Below are 16,312 nucleotides of genomic sequence, written 5' to 3'. Positions count from 1 at the left end.
TATTTAAAAGTTCCCTAGTGCTTTAATGTACCCTGGTATTAAAAAGTACATTGGTACTAAAAAATACCCTGGTACTAAAAAGAACCCTGGTACTAAAAAGAACCCTGGTACTAAAAAGTACCCTGGTACTAAAAAGTACCCTGGTACTAAAAAGTACCCTTGTACTAAAAAGTACCCTGGTACTAAAAAGTACCCTGGTACTAAAAAGTACCCTGGTACTAAAAAGTATCCTGGTACTAAAAAGTACACTGGTACTAAAAAGTACACTGGTACTAAAAAGTACCCTGGTACTAAAATGTACCCTGGTACTAAAAAGTACCCTGGTACTAAAATGTACCCTGGTACAAAAATGTACCCTGAAACTTAAAAGTACCTGGTACTAACAAGTACTCTGGTACTAAAATGTACCCTGATACTTAAAAGTACCTGGTACTTAAAAGTACTCTGGTTCTAAAAAGTACCCTGGTTCTTTAAAGTACCCATAGACTTTAAGTAGTCTTAAATAGCGCCCTTGTTTTACAAAGTACTCTAGGTACTAAATTGTACCCTGGTCCTCCAGATATTTGCCACGAAAATCGGGAGATCTATTTATATGGAAGATGGATTCAAAACACAGTCCGATTTAGTACAGTTATAATATATATATGCAACATTTTGGGAGTGTAGCTTTACTTGTTCAAAAATTAGCATGCTTTTGACATACAGTATATTCTCTTGGTTATATTTATCCCTATGGTCAGGATGATGCATTATGTCGAACATATGTTGGTGCTAATGATAGGTGAATAATGGATGCCTTTGTATAACAACTTCAAGCAAACAAACTTACATGGAACTATTGACTGTTATAATCTCATAGTCATTGTCGGGATTTTCAAATATGTTATCCACATATTGCTGGCCAGCAGTGCCAGCTACAATGGTGGCGCGGCCCATCCAATTGGTGGCAATATTTCTGAAACAATAACACCAAGCGAGTCAAATATATTTACAAAATAATCCAAAATTTACTCACCTATAGAAGCCATTGTGTGACGTACTCTGATAGATCGGCAAACGAACCTTTTCAAATCCAGAAACTTCGACAATCCTTCCTCCCACATTGCTGTGAACATAGTTGTAACTGAAGTTGGAGACAACTTGTCTCAAGCGAATGACATCTTCGTATCCTGCTTGATTTTGAGCGAAATAATTTCTAAATAATTCTACTTCTTGATAGGGCGATGATTGACGACCCTCCACAAAGAGAGCTGGCCTATTGCGATTTTTAAGGAAGAGATTGTGATGGATAAAACCTCTGAGGGATGTTGCGGAACCACGGGAGTCGGCTCTAAGTTTAAGGCCACCTTGATTTTCTTGTATTAAATTATTCTATAGAGATAAGAGAAAGAGAGAATAATTTACTCAACATTTATAGAAGCCATAAAAATTTTCGATCTTGTAAAGTCGCCCATGTTTCCGAAGCTTAATTTGTATGAGCTCCAATTAAAAAAGCCTAAACTTTGATTCTATTATATGAGTATGTTGACGCCTTCAGTACCCTTATGCGATTTTCACGCACCCTTTTTTGTTTTCCCAAGGCACCATTCGCACGCTACCAATGGTCGGACTCTAACTAGAAATTATCTCATATCGTCAAAGTTTGACATGCATAAACACCGGGCAGTGGCAATCAAGTCACGCTAAGCTGGTGGAAAACAACGCCCACGCATTATGAAGGCAGCACAGTTCATCATAATAGCGATTTACATTAGGATGAGGCAGAAAAAACCAGTAAAATAACATTAAGTTCGGCCGTGCCGAAGTTATCCCCTCCACATCCAATCGGCAAAATATTTGGTTTGAACTTCAGAGGGCCTGGTGCAACTTACTACAAACTAAATGAACATTCCATTAAGGAACAGGGGATATTTCTCTTATATCAATGAGCGCAGTCCGATTAATGTTTAAGTGTAATGCCGCGTCCGAACGTTGTGCCGCATAGCGACACCACTTGGCAGAGAAGTATTAACATGGCAGGGTAACTCACAAATGTGCCAGCATTAGTATGGGGATAACCACCGCTGAACAATTTTCTGATATTCACGCCGGGATTTCAACTTACTGTTCCAAATCAAATAAGTGGCTATGTAAGTGTGTTAGTATAAGTGGAGCGTACTGAGAAGGCTCATAGATTTTGGGAATTATGCAGACGGGCCGTAGGCTCGATATGGAGCCTGAATCCGATGATAGTCCACTGTCTCTACAGGAGCGTGATTAGACCAATACTTATTTATGCCTCAGTAGTTTGGTGGACTACTATGGAGAAAAAGTGCAACATAAGGATCATACAACAGGTTCAGAGAACATGTTGTCTTGGCATAGGCGGAGCGATGAGGACCACGCCCACTAGGACACTGGAGACTATTCTAGATGTCCGACCCATAGACTTACAGATTAAGTGCGAGGTAGCCACTGTGGCTATGAGACTTAAAGCGATGGGAGAATGGATTGAGGATGGGAGCAGCTCATACCATCGCGGTATAATCGAAGCGACGATAGGAAACCTGGAAGTAAGGGAAGAGGTTTCCGATTGGATACCTGAGATGAACCTTGAAGTCGAGTGCGAGGCACTGTTGCCATCGGCACAGTCTTGGATTGACGGAACCCTAGTATTGCCATCTGGAAGATCATGTTGCACGGATGGATTAAAGCTAGAGGACAGAGTGGGCCTGGGGATCTACATTGAGAACCCAGGGACTGAGATATGTTTTAGACTGCCCGACCATAATACTATCCTGCAGGCGGAGATCCGGGCGATCACGGAATTCGTGAAGTGGTGTGGTGCTAACGCGAGGACGACGAGTGTGAACATCTTTACCGACATTAAAATTGGCATAAGAGCAATAATAACCAGGACGGTAAGGTCACGAACAGTCTTGCAGTGTAAGAAGGAGATTAACGCCTTCTCTGAGGATGACAAAATCCGCTTTGGGTGCCGGGCCATAACGGAGTAAGGGGAAATGAAAGGGCAGACGATTTGTCGGTGAAGGCCAGAGGACTGTCATCAATAAACTTTGTTAACCCGAAGCCGGGTCGACGCAGTCCTAGTTAAGGAAGTGGGCGACGAATGCGCATGCAACATTGATGAACAGCGAAACGATCGGTAGGACGGCGAAAATCCTATGGGGTGATCCAGATCGTGAGAAGACGAGGCTATTACTGAAAGGAAGCAAGAAGGAGATCAGTATAGCTATTGGTATGATAACGGGACACATAGGACTACAAGCTCACTTATGTAAAATCGGTACTGCAAGTGATAGCTTGTGTAGGGCATGCGGGGAAGATTTTGAGACGTTTTAGCTTTTCCTTTGTCATTGCTCGGCCTTCGTGTCTAACAAATACCGGCACTTAGGTGGAGACACAATACCAGACATAAACCAACTTAGTGGTTGTTTTCAATAAACAATTAAGGATTTTGTAAGTAGCAAGGAATTCCTTACTTAACATTTTCATTTTAGAAGTTACCTTTTAGTTTTTAGAGCACACAACAAGCCGATTACTGGCTTAAGTGTATGTCCATGGGGGATATTAATATCTGCACCCTCTTTTCAACCTAACCTAACCTAATCAAATCGAGGACTCGTTTGTGCTATCGTTGTACATGCTTAGACAATCAGAGTTTATAAAGGAAGAGGTCATTTGTGAAGCAAGAGATCATTAATACAGTCATTTTATAAATTTTTTATTTATTTGAACAATTGCTTTTGTCATTCTTTATGTATATTGAAGGAAGGACCATTTTTGGATTGTGCAAGCCTGCTAGCATCCATGCTGTTCCTTAATAATATGTTCATGGATAGATTTATAATTCTGCTGATACATTTCTAAAGGCTTAGAAGACAAATTTCAACTTTTGGATTTAACAGGAGAAAAGAACTATTTTTGAATTTCGTAAATTTATCAGCCTTGGTTGTATAATCATAGACAATGCTTGCACAATCATGTATTATGATTGCACAATCGTGGATAATGCTTGCACAATCACTATTGTTCATCCTTGCGAAAATGTAAGATACTATTTTGAGAATAAAAGCGCGTTTACACTGCTATTTAAATTCGGATTAAATGGATCGATCGTCTGATTACCCTTTATGAAATCAACTGGTGAGAACCTTAAATCCGGTTAATGAGCAGTGTAAACGGGGTTTAAAACATTAATACAGTTTGTGCAATCTTGTTGGTACGACCCATGTTACTTTGCCAGCAAGATTTCACAATTATTTACATTATTACTATTGGGTTGTCCAAAAAGTAATTGAGGATTTTTTAAAAGAAAGTAAATGCATTTTTAATAAAACTTAGAATGAAATTTAATCAAATATACTTTTTTTACACTTTTTTTCTAAAGCAAGCTAAAAGAAACAGAAAGAACGCAATTACAGAGTCACAAGCTGTGAAAAAATTTGTCAACGCCGACTTTATGAAAAATCCGCAATTACTTTTTGGGCAACCCAATATTATTATATTATTACGGCCTTATTCACAAAACATAATGAAGTTTTGAAATAGGTTTATTTGACACTTCTATAAAGGAAATCTGTCAAATAAGTCCATTTCAAATCGAATTAAGCTTTGTGAATTGCACAATTTTAACTTTCAATGTCTGCGAACTCACCATAAAGAAGAACGAATTCATATTTTGAACATCCACATTTACAGCTGATTGGCATGTTGAAAAGTTTCCATACAATTGCAGACAATTATTCTCAATGCGATTAGAGGTTAGGGTTAGTGTGGGTGTAACCTCACCGGCCGATGTATAGACCACAGCACCTTTGATGGCACCTGTTATGTGGGAAAAGGTTACGTTGTGTAGTGCATCACGATCTGTGGAGAAAGAAAAAAAGAGGGGGAAAAAATAAGGAAAAGTAAACTATATATCGGGATCTTTATACCATATGTTGCAGTAATCACAATCTTAATTTACTAATGGCTCTTAACTTTGCGACCGACATGTCGCGATAATTGACCCAAAAGAATTTGGTTCAAAAAAGTAGTTTTTCATGCGTTAATTCGATTTCTAGACTTTGTCTTTGATTTTTTGCTTTAACAAGAAGCCAGAATATTCAGAAGTTCATAGAGACAAAAAGTTTTGTTTAACTTTTCTTTACCCTTGAAAATTACCCATGGGCAGTTATGATCAGTGCTGTGCTTTATTTTAGTCTTATCCAGTGCAAGTCAAATGTTTTGGATAGAATTTCATTGCAAAGTCGTATTGATAAGTTATCGATATCATGCGATAACATATTATAAGAAATCATTAATCGTGATTTGAAGTATATAGCACTAAAACAAATCACTTCAAATATAAGTTTTTTTTTAACACATGTGGAAATCATGATTAATCGGTTATTAATAACTGTTATCGCATGATATCGATATGCATCCAGTACAGTTTTTAAGTATAGGAAGCCTAAAAAACCCAATTTTTTTATTCAACATATATGTATATGCAGATGCAATGTGTGGGCGCATGGCAAGTTTGGTCTGAGAGGGGGGAAAGATGGAATGGAATTTATTTAAATTTTTCATAAATTTCTGGATGCCGTAGTCGGTGGGAATGACATAAGACGGAATTCGATACCACTTACGAACAGTACAGGCGAAAAAGGAATTATCTCTGTAATGCATTGTCCGGTCAGCTGGCCAATCAATCACAATCGGGTGTGAAATCTGAGAAAGTCTTTTTCTAGCAGGAAAGAGACTTAAGAAGTCGGTGTTATACACAGAACTACTACTGTGGGGACATTATCGATTACAACGGGACATTGAAAAAATAAGCTTAAAAATAACAAAACGGCTAAATGCCAGACCTGTTTTATAATTCGCAAGTTTATACTACCGGTTCTCAGCTCTAGCCCCACAAAAAATAGTCTGAAGGTGTCAAATCGCACGATCTACGCGGCCAATTGATTGGTCCCGTAAGTGAAATAAAACCAAACTCGCCTCTCAATAAGTCCATTGTTACGCGAGCTGTGTGGCATGTGGCACCGTGTTGTAGAAACCACATGTCATGCAAGTCAATCTCTTGCATTTTGGGGTAAAAAAAGGTGGATATCATCTCACGGTAGCGCTCACCATTCACAGTTACGTTACGTTATTCGCATCATCTTTGAAGAAGTACGGTCCAATGATGCCACCAGCCCATAAACCGCACCAAACTGTTTTTTTTTTCTGGATGCATTGCAAGAGCAACTGCAATGCTTCTGGCTGATCTTCACTCCAAAATTGGCAATTCTGCTTATTTACGTACCCATTGAGCCAAAAATGAGCTTCGTCGCTCAATGGAAGAAGCGCGCATTTTGATAAAAGCGTTGTTCGTTTGTAAGACGATTCATCGATATATTACAGTGAAACAAAACACCAAATGTGCATGACAGTGAAAAAAACTTGTATTGCCAAAAAGACGCAAAAATTTTGCCTTTGAAAAGGGGCTATTCTCACATATCAATGAGTGCAGTCCGATTCAAGTTTAAGCTCAATGATAAGGGGCCTCCTTTTTTTAGCCGAGTCTGAACGGCGTGCCGCAGTGCGACAACTCTTTGGAGATAAGTTTTACATGACATAGTACCTCACAAATGTTGCCAGCATTAGGAGGGGAAACCCAACGCTGAAATTTATTTTCTTTCTCTGATGTTCGCGCCTGGATTCGAACCCAGGCGTTCAGCGTCATAGGCGGACATGCTAACCTCTTTGATACGGTGGCCTTGCCAAAAAGATAACATCTAAAAAGTCACCCTTTATAATTCAAATCAGTCTATATGCTGATATAGCCGCCATATAAACCGATCCCCGGATTTGACTCCCAGAAGCTTCAATTTTCACCTGATTTGGCTGACATTGGCACAAGGATTTCTGTTATGGCTTCCAGTCTCTGTGCCAAGAATGATCTGAATCGGTCTATATACAGATGTAGGCCTCCGTACAAGCCGCAATCAACACCTGCTTGATTGTTGGACAATAATTCAAATTCGAACGGAGTTAATAAATGAAAATTTTTAGCGGCATCCATGGATAGCCAAGAATCGGCCGAACTTAGCACGTTTTTACTTATTTATTATCTGATTTTGTTGAAATTTGCAATATTTCGTTATATTAGAATCGAGATCCGTGAAGGACATGAGTCAAAGGGATTGGCTCATTTGACAATCTGTACTTAATATCGCACTATTCTGAGAATGGATATGGGTCGCTCGAGCCGGCAAAACCATTAGATGTGTGGCATGATCCGTAGTAGTTAACTAAGAACACCTTGAGATTTCATCAGCTAACGCGACTCGTTCGCTATCTTAAGCGATTCGTTCGCTTCCTTATGCGACTCGTTCGCTTCCCTACGCGGCTCGTTCGCTTCCTAATGCGACTCGTTCGCTTCCTTCCTTAGTCTGCTCTAATCTTTACAGTGTTCAGTAAGAGTAGTGGTGCTGCCCGAGGAACACGTCTAAGCCAGATGGAGCCCCGAATTAGCCCATAGGCAGAAGTAAACCAAATACCAGCCGAAACCTTCCGAGAACTTACTAATCCCGATTCACCCGAATATCGAACAAATGTACCGAGTACCAAAACGACATGACCCGGTGGCTCAACTCCCGAAACCGGTACCTACCAACTGAAACACCGCACTGACAGACACTCATCAGCACACTGGTCTACCTCAGCCGAAGATAGACCACGTTACAACCAAGGACCCCAACAAATTTTTGGATTCACGGGTGGGTTATTTTTTTTTAAGTTCAAGGTTGTGGATATCCAAAGTTCAACGCGACCTTGTTACATGTTTTTCTTTTGGTATTTAATGCTACAAAAGAAATTTTTGTTTTATACAGTACAAGTACTGTACAATAATATGTACTGTATAATCTATTGTTGTCTCATGTTATCGATCGCATTGGATTATAAATGTTATGGGTCTCTGACACCTAAAGAAATATTGTATGACAAATTTTTGTTGTATCCAGGACTTTTGTGATACTCTCTCTTCCCTCTATCCCTAGTGACATTTAAAATAACAAATAATGATTGGGGGGATCTTCCCCGGGCAACTTACTTATTCCAATGGTTGATATGGGCACTGTAACCACTTCTGCGATGAAACCATGATATTCTGGAGCACCACTAGCCATAAGATGTACACTCAACGTTGGCCCCTGGGTCTTAAAGAAGGACTTTTGATTTAAAGTATCCGATTCGATTTGTCCCATAAATAAAGAGGTCACATTATAGACATCACCATCCCACAGTCTGAGGGAATCCATGCGCCCATATAGCTTGGAATGATTGAAAAGATTCGATTGCAGTAAGCGGAAACCCAAAGGTTTGGCCCTAAAGGCTGAGGTGAACATCTTGACACAGTTAACAGGATTATTGTGATATTTGTAGTAGAGCAAAACCCGCTCCTCCACCACTATGGATTTTTGGGGATCACATATATCAATCATGGAGAATAGCTTATAGGGTAAATCCAATTTCTTGAGTGGAGTAAAGCTGGACTCGTCACTTTCTCGCCCCTCGCCGGTAAGCGATAGCATATTAATACCGCTACCCATAGCCTGGGATATATGCAACAGATTCATGGTAATGGGACCATTGGGCACCACAATGTTGAGGCCATGATTGGCTGAGTTTTTAATGGTCACCGCTGAAATGGAGGGTGTCTTGTAGATGGCTTGTATGGCGGCCGATTTATAATTGTGCAGTATCCCAGCATTCTCAATGCGTACATATTCCAGGCGACTGTTTTGAGGCTTTTGCATGCCGTGTGTGTGTATGTCATGAAAACGATGCTCATATTGATTCTCCTCGAACTCGGAATTGGCAAAACGTATGCCGCCCCAATAGACTTCATCTTCCGGAGTGCTTTTGCAGCTGACAAAGACAAAAACATCATCCCAATGGCATTCGTGGCGATGACCAAAGAGTTGACCATTAAGACGTTCCTCACAATCGGACATGCGCACCTCGTCGCCACGACATTCCAAAGGCTGCACCCAGGTCCAGATGCGTGTCAGAGAATTGGTGTGAAACTCAATGCGACGATCATGGCTGTAGTAGACATTGAGGGGATCATAGCCCAGCTCACGGCACACCACTTGGGCATTGCGTTCGGTGAAGCGGCTATCACATATGGGCACCCACTGCAGGGTGGTGTGATTGAAGTACTCCAGAAAGCCTTGATTGACATCGAACATTTGGTCAGCATCGGAACTGCAGTTTTGGGCGCTGGTACACAGGCGTATGGAGTCATAGGTCTGCAGTTGCTCCATTTCCCCTGAGGAGGAGGAGGTGGAACGTTTATTTATCAGTGAATAAGACTCATGGGTGGCATTCTTAAAGGCTTTCATCACTATGGGGGATTCCTCATAGCCTATGGCATTCAGGGTGCCCAAAACCAGCATACCCACATTCGTCTCAAATTCCATATGGACACCATGTTGCAGGGTGAGTGTAGCCTGAGGCATGACCGTAATGTCGTTTTTGATGACATAGGGATCCTCACGCTTGCGCAAGGTAAGATCAGCAAAAATGCGACCACCCTGCCAGTAGTTGATATCGATATTGTCCCGATTCTCTTTGACCAGAGAGACACTGGCATCAAAGCTATCCTCGATAAGGAAGGGTTGATAGATGACATCGGCATGGTCGTTCCAATTGTCAAAATCGAAAATCTTGGATTCTATGAAACTGACATCGCTGGAGCCCCACCAATTCTCGGTGGCATAGAAATAGTTATCCACCCGGGCAGATCTAAGGCCGGCCACCAAATTATATCTCTGGGTATTTTGGGCTATCAAATTGCGATAGAGTTTGACATTTTGTATGCCATCTATGCGTACGACAGCAGTGTTGAGGGCATTCAGGGTGGCCATCTTACGGCCATGGGTTAAGGCCGGTAGATGGCGCAACGTTTCCATATTGTTGTTGTTCTTTATGGTATTATACTCCACCAGGGCCTGAACCTCTCCAAATTTCTCACTCAAACTATCGGCCTTGAATTCCATAATAAATTTGGCCTGATTCTGCTCTATGCGATTGTAGCTAAAACGCATGCGCTTCTCCATGCCCATGACGGAGATCAAACTGCGGGGACATTGATTCTGCACAAAAGCATTGGAGGTTATATTGAAGTCGGCATAGTGCCCAGAGACATCTATGTAGAAATTGCGATTCCTTTGCCAGGTGGTATTGCCCAAATGAATGCTGTGCGTAAAATTCTCATTGTATTGCCACACATAGGGCAGGGCCAGCTGCAAGCCACCATTGCGATTATCCTCCACAGTGGTATCCTGCAAGACATAATGGAACAGGTTGTTGGAGGAGCGCAGATCCTTGGACAACTGCCTAATGCCATAGCCATTTTGGGTAATAGAAGAGCTGTTGATGTGTAGGGTTATCTCGGAGAGATTGCTGCTAATGACATCCCAGAAGGGGGAATTGATCCAAACAGCCTCCAAATCATTGTTGCTTAGCTCACTGTTGACTATCTTGATGGACTCATTTGCCTTGCGCATATAATACTCGCCCTCACTTCCCCGATAGCGATTGTAGTAGACGGCCGATATGCCTCGAAGATTTTTCTGTATTTTGGTGGATCTGATGTGCAAAGAGGGCACCGGGCCTCCCACTATGCGATTGCGTATATTCTGCACTGGGGCTTGCACCGTGGTCAGCATCAGCACTGCCCCTCCCAAGGCATTTTCGCCACTCTCATAGTATATGACCAAGCCATAGCCACTGCTGGTGGTGGGAAAGACATTGAGATCGCGCTTTACATCCCACACTTGGGCTCTGGGATTCTCTGACTGGGCATTGAGTATGTGTAGACTTTCCGATGACAAATTGTTAATGGGATTCAAAAGTTGTATGCCCAAGACATAGCCAGCTGGGCAGCGTACATGCAGCTTCTTGCTGCGACTCTCTCCCAAGACCTCTTCAGTGCGTATGTATTTGCTTTCCCAGGTGCCCAGCTCAATGTCACCCTCATCTCGAGGCAGAATATAAGGCTCATAGTTGGTCTCAAATGAATTGAAGTCAACGGCCATTTTAAACCATCCACCCAGCTCGAATTGGTCCTTGGCTGCTATCACCGGATCATGGGCTATGCCACTGCCCAGATTGTTGCGTATCAAGGAGCCCTGAATGCGGAAATCCAATTGCTTGAGACTTATGCCGCTGCCTCTATTGCCCACAAATTCCGAGTTGCGTATATTGTTAATGGCCTTGCCTCCATACAGATCCGCATATATGACACCCAAGCCATCGTCTAGGTTGTCCACTATTCTCACATTGTCCAAGTTATGGCGGGCAAAATCCATTTGCACAGCCGGCTTAAACGAGTTGGTGGTGTAATCAAACAGCCCTGCCTTTTCCACGGTGACATATTGCAAATCTGCTCTCTCGGCCAGCATGCTGAAACGCAAACCAGCCCAGGCTCCCTCATAGCAACGCAAACCCACATCGTTGTCATGGGAGCAGGAATTTTCAAAATCTCCCCTCCACAAATGTTCAGCCTTGCATTTGGTGATATCACGATCGTGGGCTGTGCAACGCACATTGCTCACCAAGACATCTTCGGCGGTGCCCACTGCTGGCATTTGGGATCTCAGCAAACGCCAGTCCTTGGGATTCAAAGTATAGCCCAGGTGGTGGCACACCAAAGCAGCATTCAACTCAGTCCAGCCATAGTCGCATACCGTGCCCCAGCGCCCATTCACATAGATTTGCAAGCGTCCTTCATAGGGTCCAGCACCACCCAGCAGGCGAACCGGCACTTTGGGTTCTCCTTCCTGGGAGCCCAGCATAATGGTCTCGGTGTCCATATCTATCATATCGATAAGCTCACGATTGGTGGAGCTATCCACCTCCAAGTCGGGCATTATGGCTTTACGTTTTAAAGTCAAAAATATATCATCCGGTCTACGGCCTCGAGCCTCCAGCTTGCCCGCCACCATCATGCCCACACTGGGCTCAAACTGCAAGGTAACACCAGGCTGCAGTATCAGCTTGCCTCCAGGCCTTATATTGATGTCCTTATTCACTGTATAGCTGCCTGGGGGTATCATCTCCTGGCCATCCACCTCACCTCCGATGTACTCGGAGCCCTCCACAAAGAATCTGGGCACAAATGTCGAAATGGCTATGACCGTTGTAGAGCCAGGATTCGAACTATGCAGCAAATAGGGTATATACTCTATCTTGGCCAAATTATAGCGATCGTTGCGATGAAAGAGCCGTGCATAGATCTTAACCTCATCGGTGTGGCCCAGCCAGTTATAGGTGGCATTGATGATCTGGCTTTGATCGCTCAACTGGGAGCCTATCTCATAGGTGGAGTCCAGATTATGCAAAATATTGCGGAAAATATCCACATTGCTGGAGCTGACCACCACTGGGGCAGCCACCCTCGATCTGGGATTCAAACGCCCTGCTCCATCTGTGCCCTCGCTGCCCTCCACCAGAGGTCCAAAAAACTCCGTCATTTTATTCTCCCTCACAAAGTTGCGTGTGAACAGCAAATGCTGCATATCTCGGCGGCTATAAGGCGACAGGCCCAACGAGACCACATGCACTCCTCGATTCCTGGTGAAGTAATTGCTCTGCACCACCAAACGCACTGGCATGAAATTGAACTCCTGGAATATGAAATCATTTCTCACATAAATGCAGCCATATATCCCATAGCGAAATTGATTGAATTCTATGCGCCCTTGCAGATTCAAAGCTGGACTCAGGTATATCGAATTCTGTTGGCTATACTCAAACGAGTTGTGTCCTATCTGCATATGCATGTTGGGCTCTGTACTCTCCCTCAAACGCCAACAGCTTTCCAGCCGAATATCATTCTCATTGCTGCCATTGAAGTAGTTGCCCGTTAGATTTACCCATATGGGCTGGCAAAAGTTGCCATGCAATATGCCCACATCCAAATTGGAGTTGATGTGTGAATACTCCACCGCAGTGGTCTGATTAAGGGCTATGTATTCCACCCGATCCGCTTCCAAAGTTTCATTCAGCCACACCGCTATGCCATAGCCGCGATTGAAGTCCACATAGCTGCGTGAGACATTGCGATTGCCTCCCACATAGGTTATGTTGAGACCAGAGCCTCGATTATAGCTGAGATTGGTCTCGGTGATATTCACATCGCCCGCTCCACTTGTTACATGCACCCCAGCCACATGGCCATTGCCCGAAACCGAAGAGCCATGAACATGCAACCTAGACCTCAGGCTATCCACAGCAATGCCCCTTCCGCCATTATCCTGTACCATGGACTCCGAAACCCTCAGGTCAAAAGCACTCGTCTCGCCTGTCGAAATGCGTAAGAAGCCCAAAATCTCCTCTCTCATGTCGGCCCTTATCCTTAGATACAACTTCTCCCTGGTGCTGGTAACACTTTGCGGTCTGGTATAGTTGCGTGCCTTCCACATCAACAGCAGGCGATCGTTGGGCGAGGCCCCATCATAGATTTCCACGGTGGCCGTCTCATTGTTTTTCAAAGTGAATTGTTCAAATTGCACCGTCAACACATAGCCTGGCTTGGAGAAGAAATACTTGGAGCATTCCTTGGGTGAGCCTGCATAAAACTTTTGCGTAAAAGACAAGGTCAAGGGGTAAGTCTGACCCGACGTAGTGGGCAGGGTGCACAGATCATATATGGACGAGCGATCTGGCCTTTCATCCACCCTCAGGTCATGGCCCACATATTTCACTCCATCTGCTGCATTATCCTGGACATTGCAACCGCTGAGTTGCACATAGCCCTGGCTGGAATTGACAAAGACTCCTATGCCATTGCTCTTGCGTATGGTGACATTTTGCATTTGAAAGCCTCCCTGGGGTCGGGTGGCATTGAAGCCCGTATAAGCTGAATGGCTTATTACCACATGATGAGTCACCGGTGGCACCCCCACCGCCTCAATAGCAGATTTTGCCGCCTGTCTGAAGCCATTGCCTGCTCTTATGATATCCACATATTTCAAAGTGGATTGTGATTTTGTATAAAAGATGGTATTGTCCATGGCCAGCGTCTTGGTGGCTGCTGCATTCTCAAACTGCAAACCTTGCCAATGGCTGAGCTGCATATTGTGGATGGGCTTGCATTGCACTCCTATGTCACTGTGATAATCACACACCCCGGAACCCAATTGTCGTGAAGACCAATCGCAATCGAGTAGGGAATTTTCCGATCCCTTGCAGTTGGGAAATTCATAGAGTAAGCGTGGTTTTTGGCCGGGCATGCGATCCACCCAATTCCAAAAGCGTCCACCTTGAAAACCCATTTGACGACAGGCCACCGAGTAGTCGGTCATGGTCCAGCTGAAAGGAAAATGAAAAGGAAATGTTAAAAATTTTGAATAGAAAATATAAAAACGAGAAAAAATTTTTGTTTCGAAAAAAACGAGAATAAGGAAATTTTGGCAAAAAATTCGACCGGGCTGGGCGATCCTCCTCCATGGATCGCATTTGTCACGTTCTTTACCCGATATCTCTTTATAGGCAAACAAAGGATAAGGCATAAGAATTTCTATGTTATGAACCCACTGGGGCCATACTTGGTTTTGCTGTTGGAGACCAAAGTTGATGTCTTTATGAACAAGTCAAGGAGTGCAAAGGTTGGCCGGGCCGAATCTTATATACCCTCTACCATAGATAGCATTTGACAAGTTCTTTGAGTGACGTTTTCAAATATATATGAGCTATATCAAGTTATTGACCGATATAGACCGTATTCTTCATGGCTATTTAAAGTCATAAAAAACACCACCTCCAAAATTTCAGGCAAATCGAGCAATAATTGCGCTCTCCAGAGGCGCAGCCTTCCAAATTGGGAGATCGGTTTATATGGTAGTTATATAAGGCTAACAACCTATTTAGACCATATTTGGAATAGTTGTTGGAAGTTATACCAAAACGACATGTGCAAAATTGCAACCAAATTGGATAAGATTTACGCCTTCTAGAAGTACAAGAAGTCTAAACGGGATATCGGTTCTTAGGGCGGACCTAATTTTTGACTCAATGGATACGAAAATAAGCAGTATTGTCGATTTTGGTGTGACGATCAGCCTGAAGCAATGCAAGAGCTTATAATGCATCCAGAAAAAGCCACAGTTTGGTGCGGTTTATGTGCTGGTGGCATCATTGGAACGTACTTCTTCAAAGACGAGGCGAATCGTAACGTAACTGTGAATGTTAAGCGCTATCGTGAGATGATATCCAATCGTTTTTTGACCAAAATGAAAGAGCTAGACTTGCATGAAATGTGGTTTCAACAAGACGTTGTCACATTCTACATAACACTCGTAACAATGGACTTATTGATAGGCGAGTTCGGTGAACATTTGATTTCACCCTCGGGACCGGTCAATTGACCGCCTAGATTGTGCGATTTAAAGCCTTTAGACTATTTTTTGTGGGCCTATGTTAAAGCTCATGTCTATACGGACAATCCCGCTTCAATTGCCACATTGGAAGACAACATTGGAGAATTTATTCGTGGAATACCGGCCGAAATGTTTGAAAGCAAATGCAAATATAAACGACATGTGCAAAATTGCAACCAAATTGGATAAGATTTACGCCTTCTAGAAGTACAAGAAGTCTAAACGGGATATCGGTTCTTAGGGCGGACCTAATTTTTGACTCAATGGATACGAAAATAAGCAGTATTGTCGATTTTGGTGTGACGATCAGCCTGAAGCAATGCAAGAGCTTATAATGCATCCAGAAAAAGCCACAGTTTGGTGCGGTTTATGTGCTGGTGGCATCATTGGAACGTACTTCTTCAAAGACGAGGCGAATCGTAACGTAACTGTGAATGTTAAGCGCTATCGTGAGATGATATCCAATCGTTTTTTGACCAAAATGAAAGAGCTAGACTTGCATGAAATGTGGTTTCAACAAGACGTTGTCACATTCTACATAACACTCGTAACAATGGACTTATTGATAGGCGAGTTCGGTGAACATTTGATTTCACCCTCGGGACCGGTCAATTGACCGCCTAGATTGTGCGATTTAAAGCCTTTAGACTATTTTTTGTGGGCCTATGTTAAAGCTCATGTCTATACGGACAATCCCGCTTCAATTGCCACATTGGAAGACAACATTGGAGAATTTATTCGTGGAATACCGGCCGAAATGTTTGAAAGCAAATGCAAATATAAATTTTGTCCATGAATATTCCACTAAGGAACTGGGGTAAAATTCTCAGGTATCAATGAGTGCAGTCCGATTCAAGTTTTAAACTCAATGAAAAGGGGTCTGCTTTTTA

The 16,312-nt window shown here is 42.9% G+C and overlaps 1 protein-coding gene across 1 annotated transcript in view; it reads right to left on the bottom strand.

Annotated features, from left to right (window-relative positions):
• Positions 1-16,312, bottom strand: part of LOC106087835 (protein bark beetle) — a gene marked incomplete in the record, with an annotated part of 61,039 nt that overhangs the window by 6,339 nt on the left and 38,388 nt on the right. Inside the window, 4 exon segments of the mRNA XM_059364547.1 lie at positions 830-955; positions 1,016-1,371; positions 4,658-4,869; positions 8,087-14,355. Of these exon segments, the coding sequence (XP_059220530.1) occupies positions 830-955; positions 1,016-1,371; positions 4,658-4,869; positions 8,087-14,355 (6,963 nt within the window).

The sequence above is a fragment of the Stomoxys calcitrans genome, chromosome 3, assembly GCF_963082655.1.
Source record: "Stomoxys calcitrans chromosome 3, idStoCalc2.1, whole genome shotgun sequence".
Classification (NCBI taxonomy): domain Eukaryota; kingdom Metazoa; phylum Arthropoda; class Insecta; order Diptera; family Muscidae; genus Stomoxys; species Stomoxys calcitrans.
The sequence above is the reverse complement of the archived record's forward strand: the minus strand, read 5'-3'. Positions and strand labels throughout refer to the sequence as shown.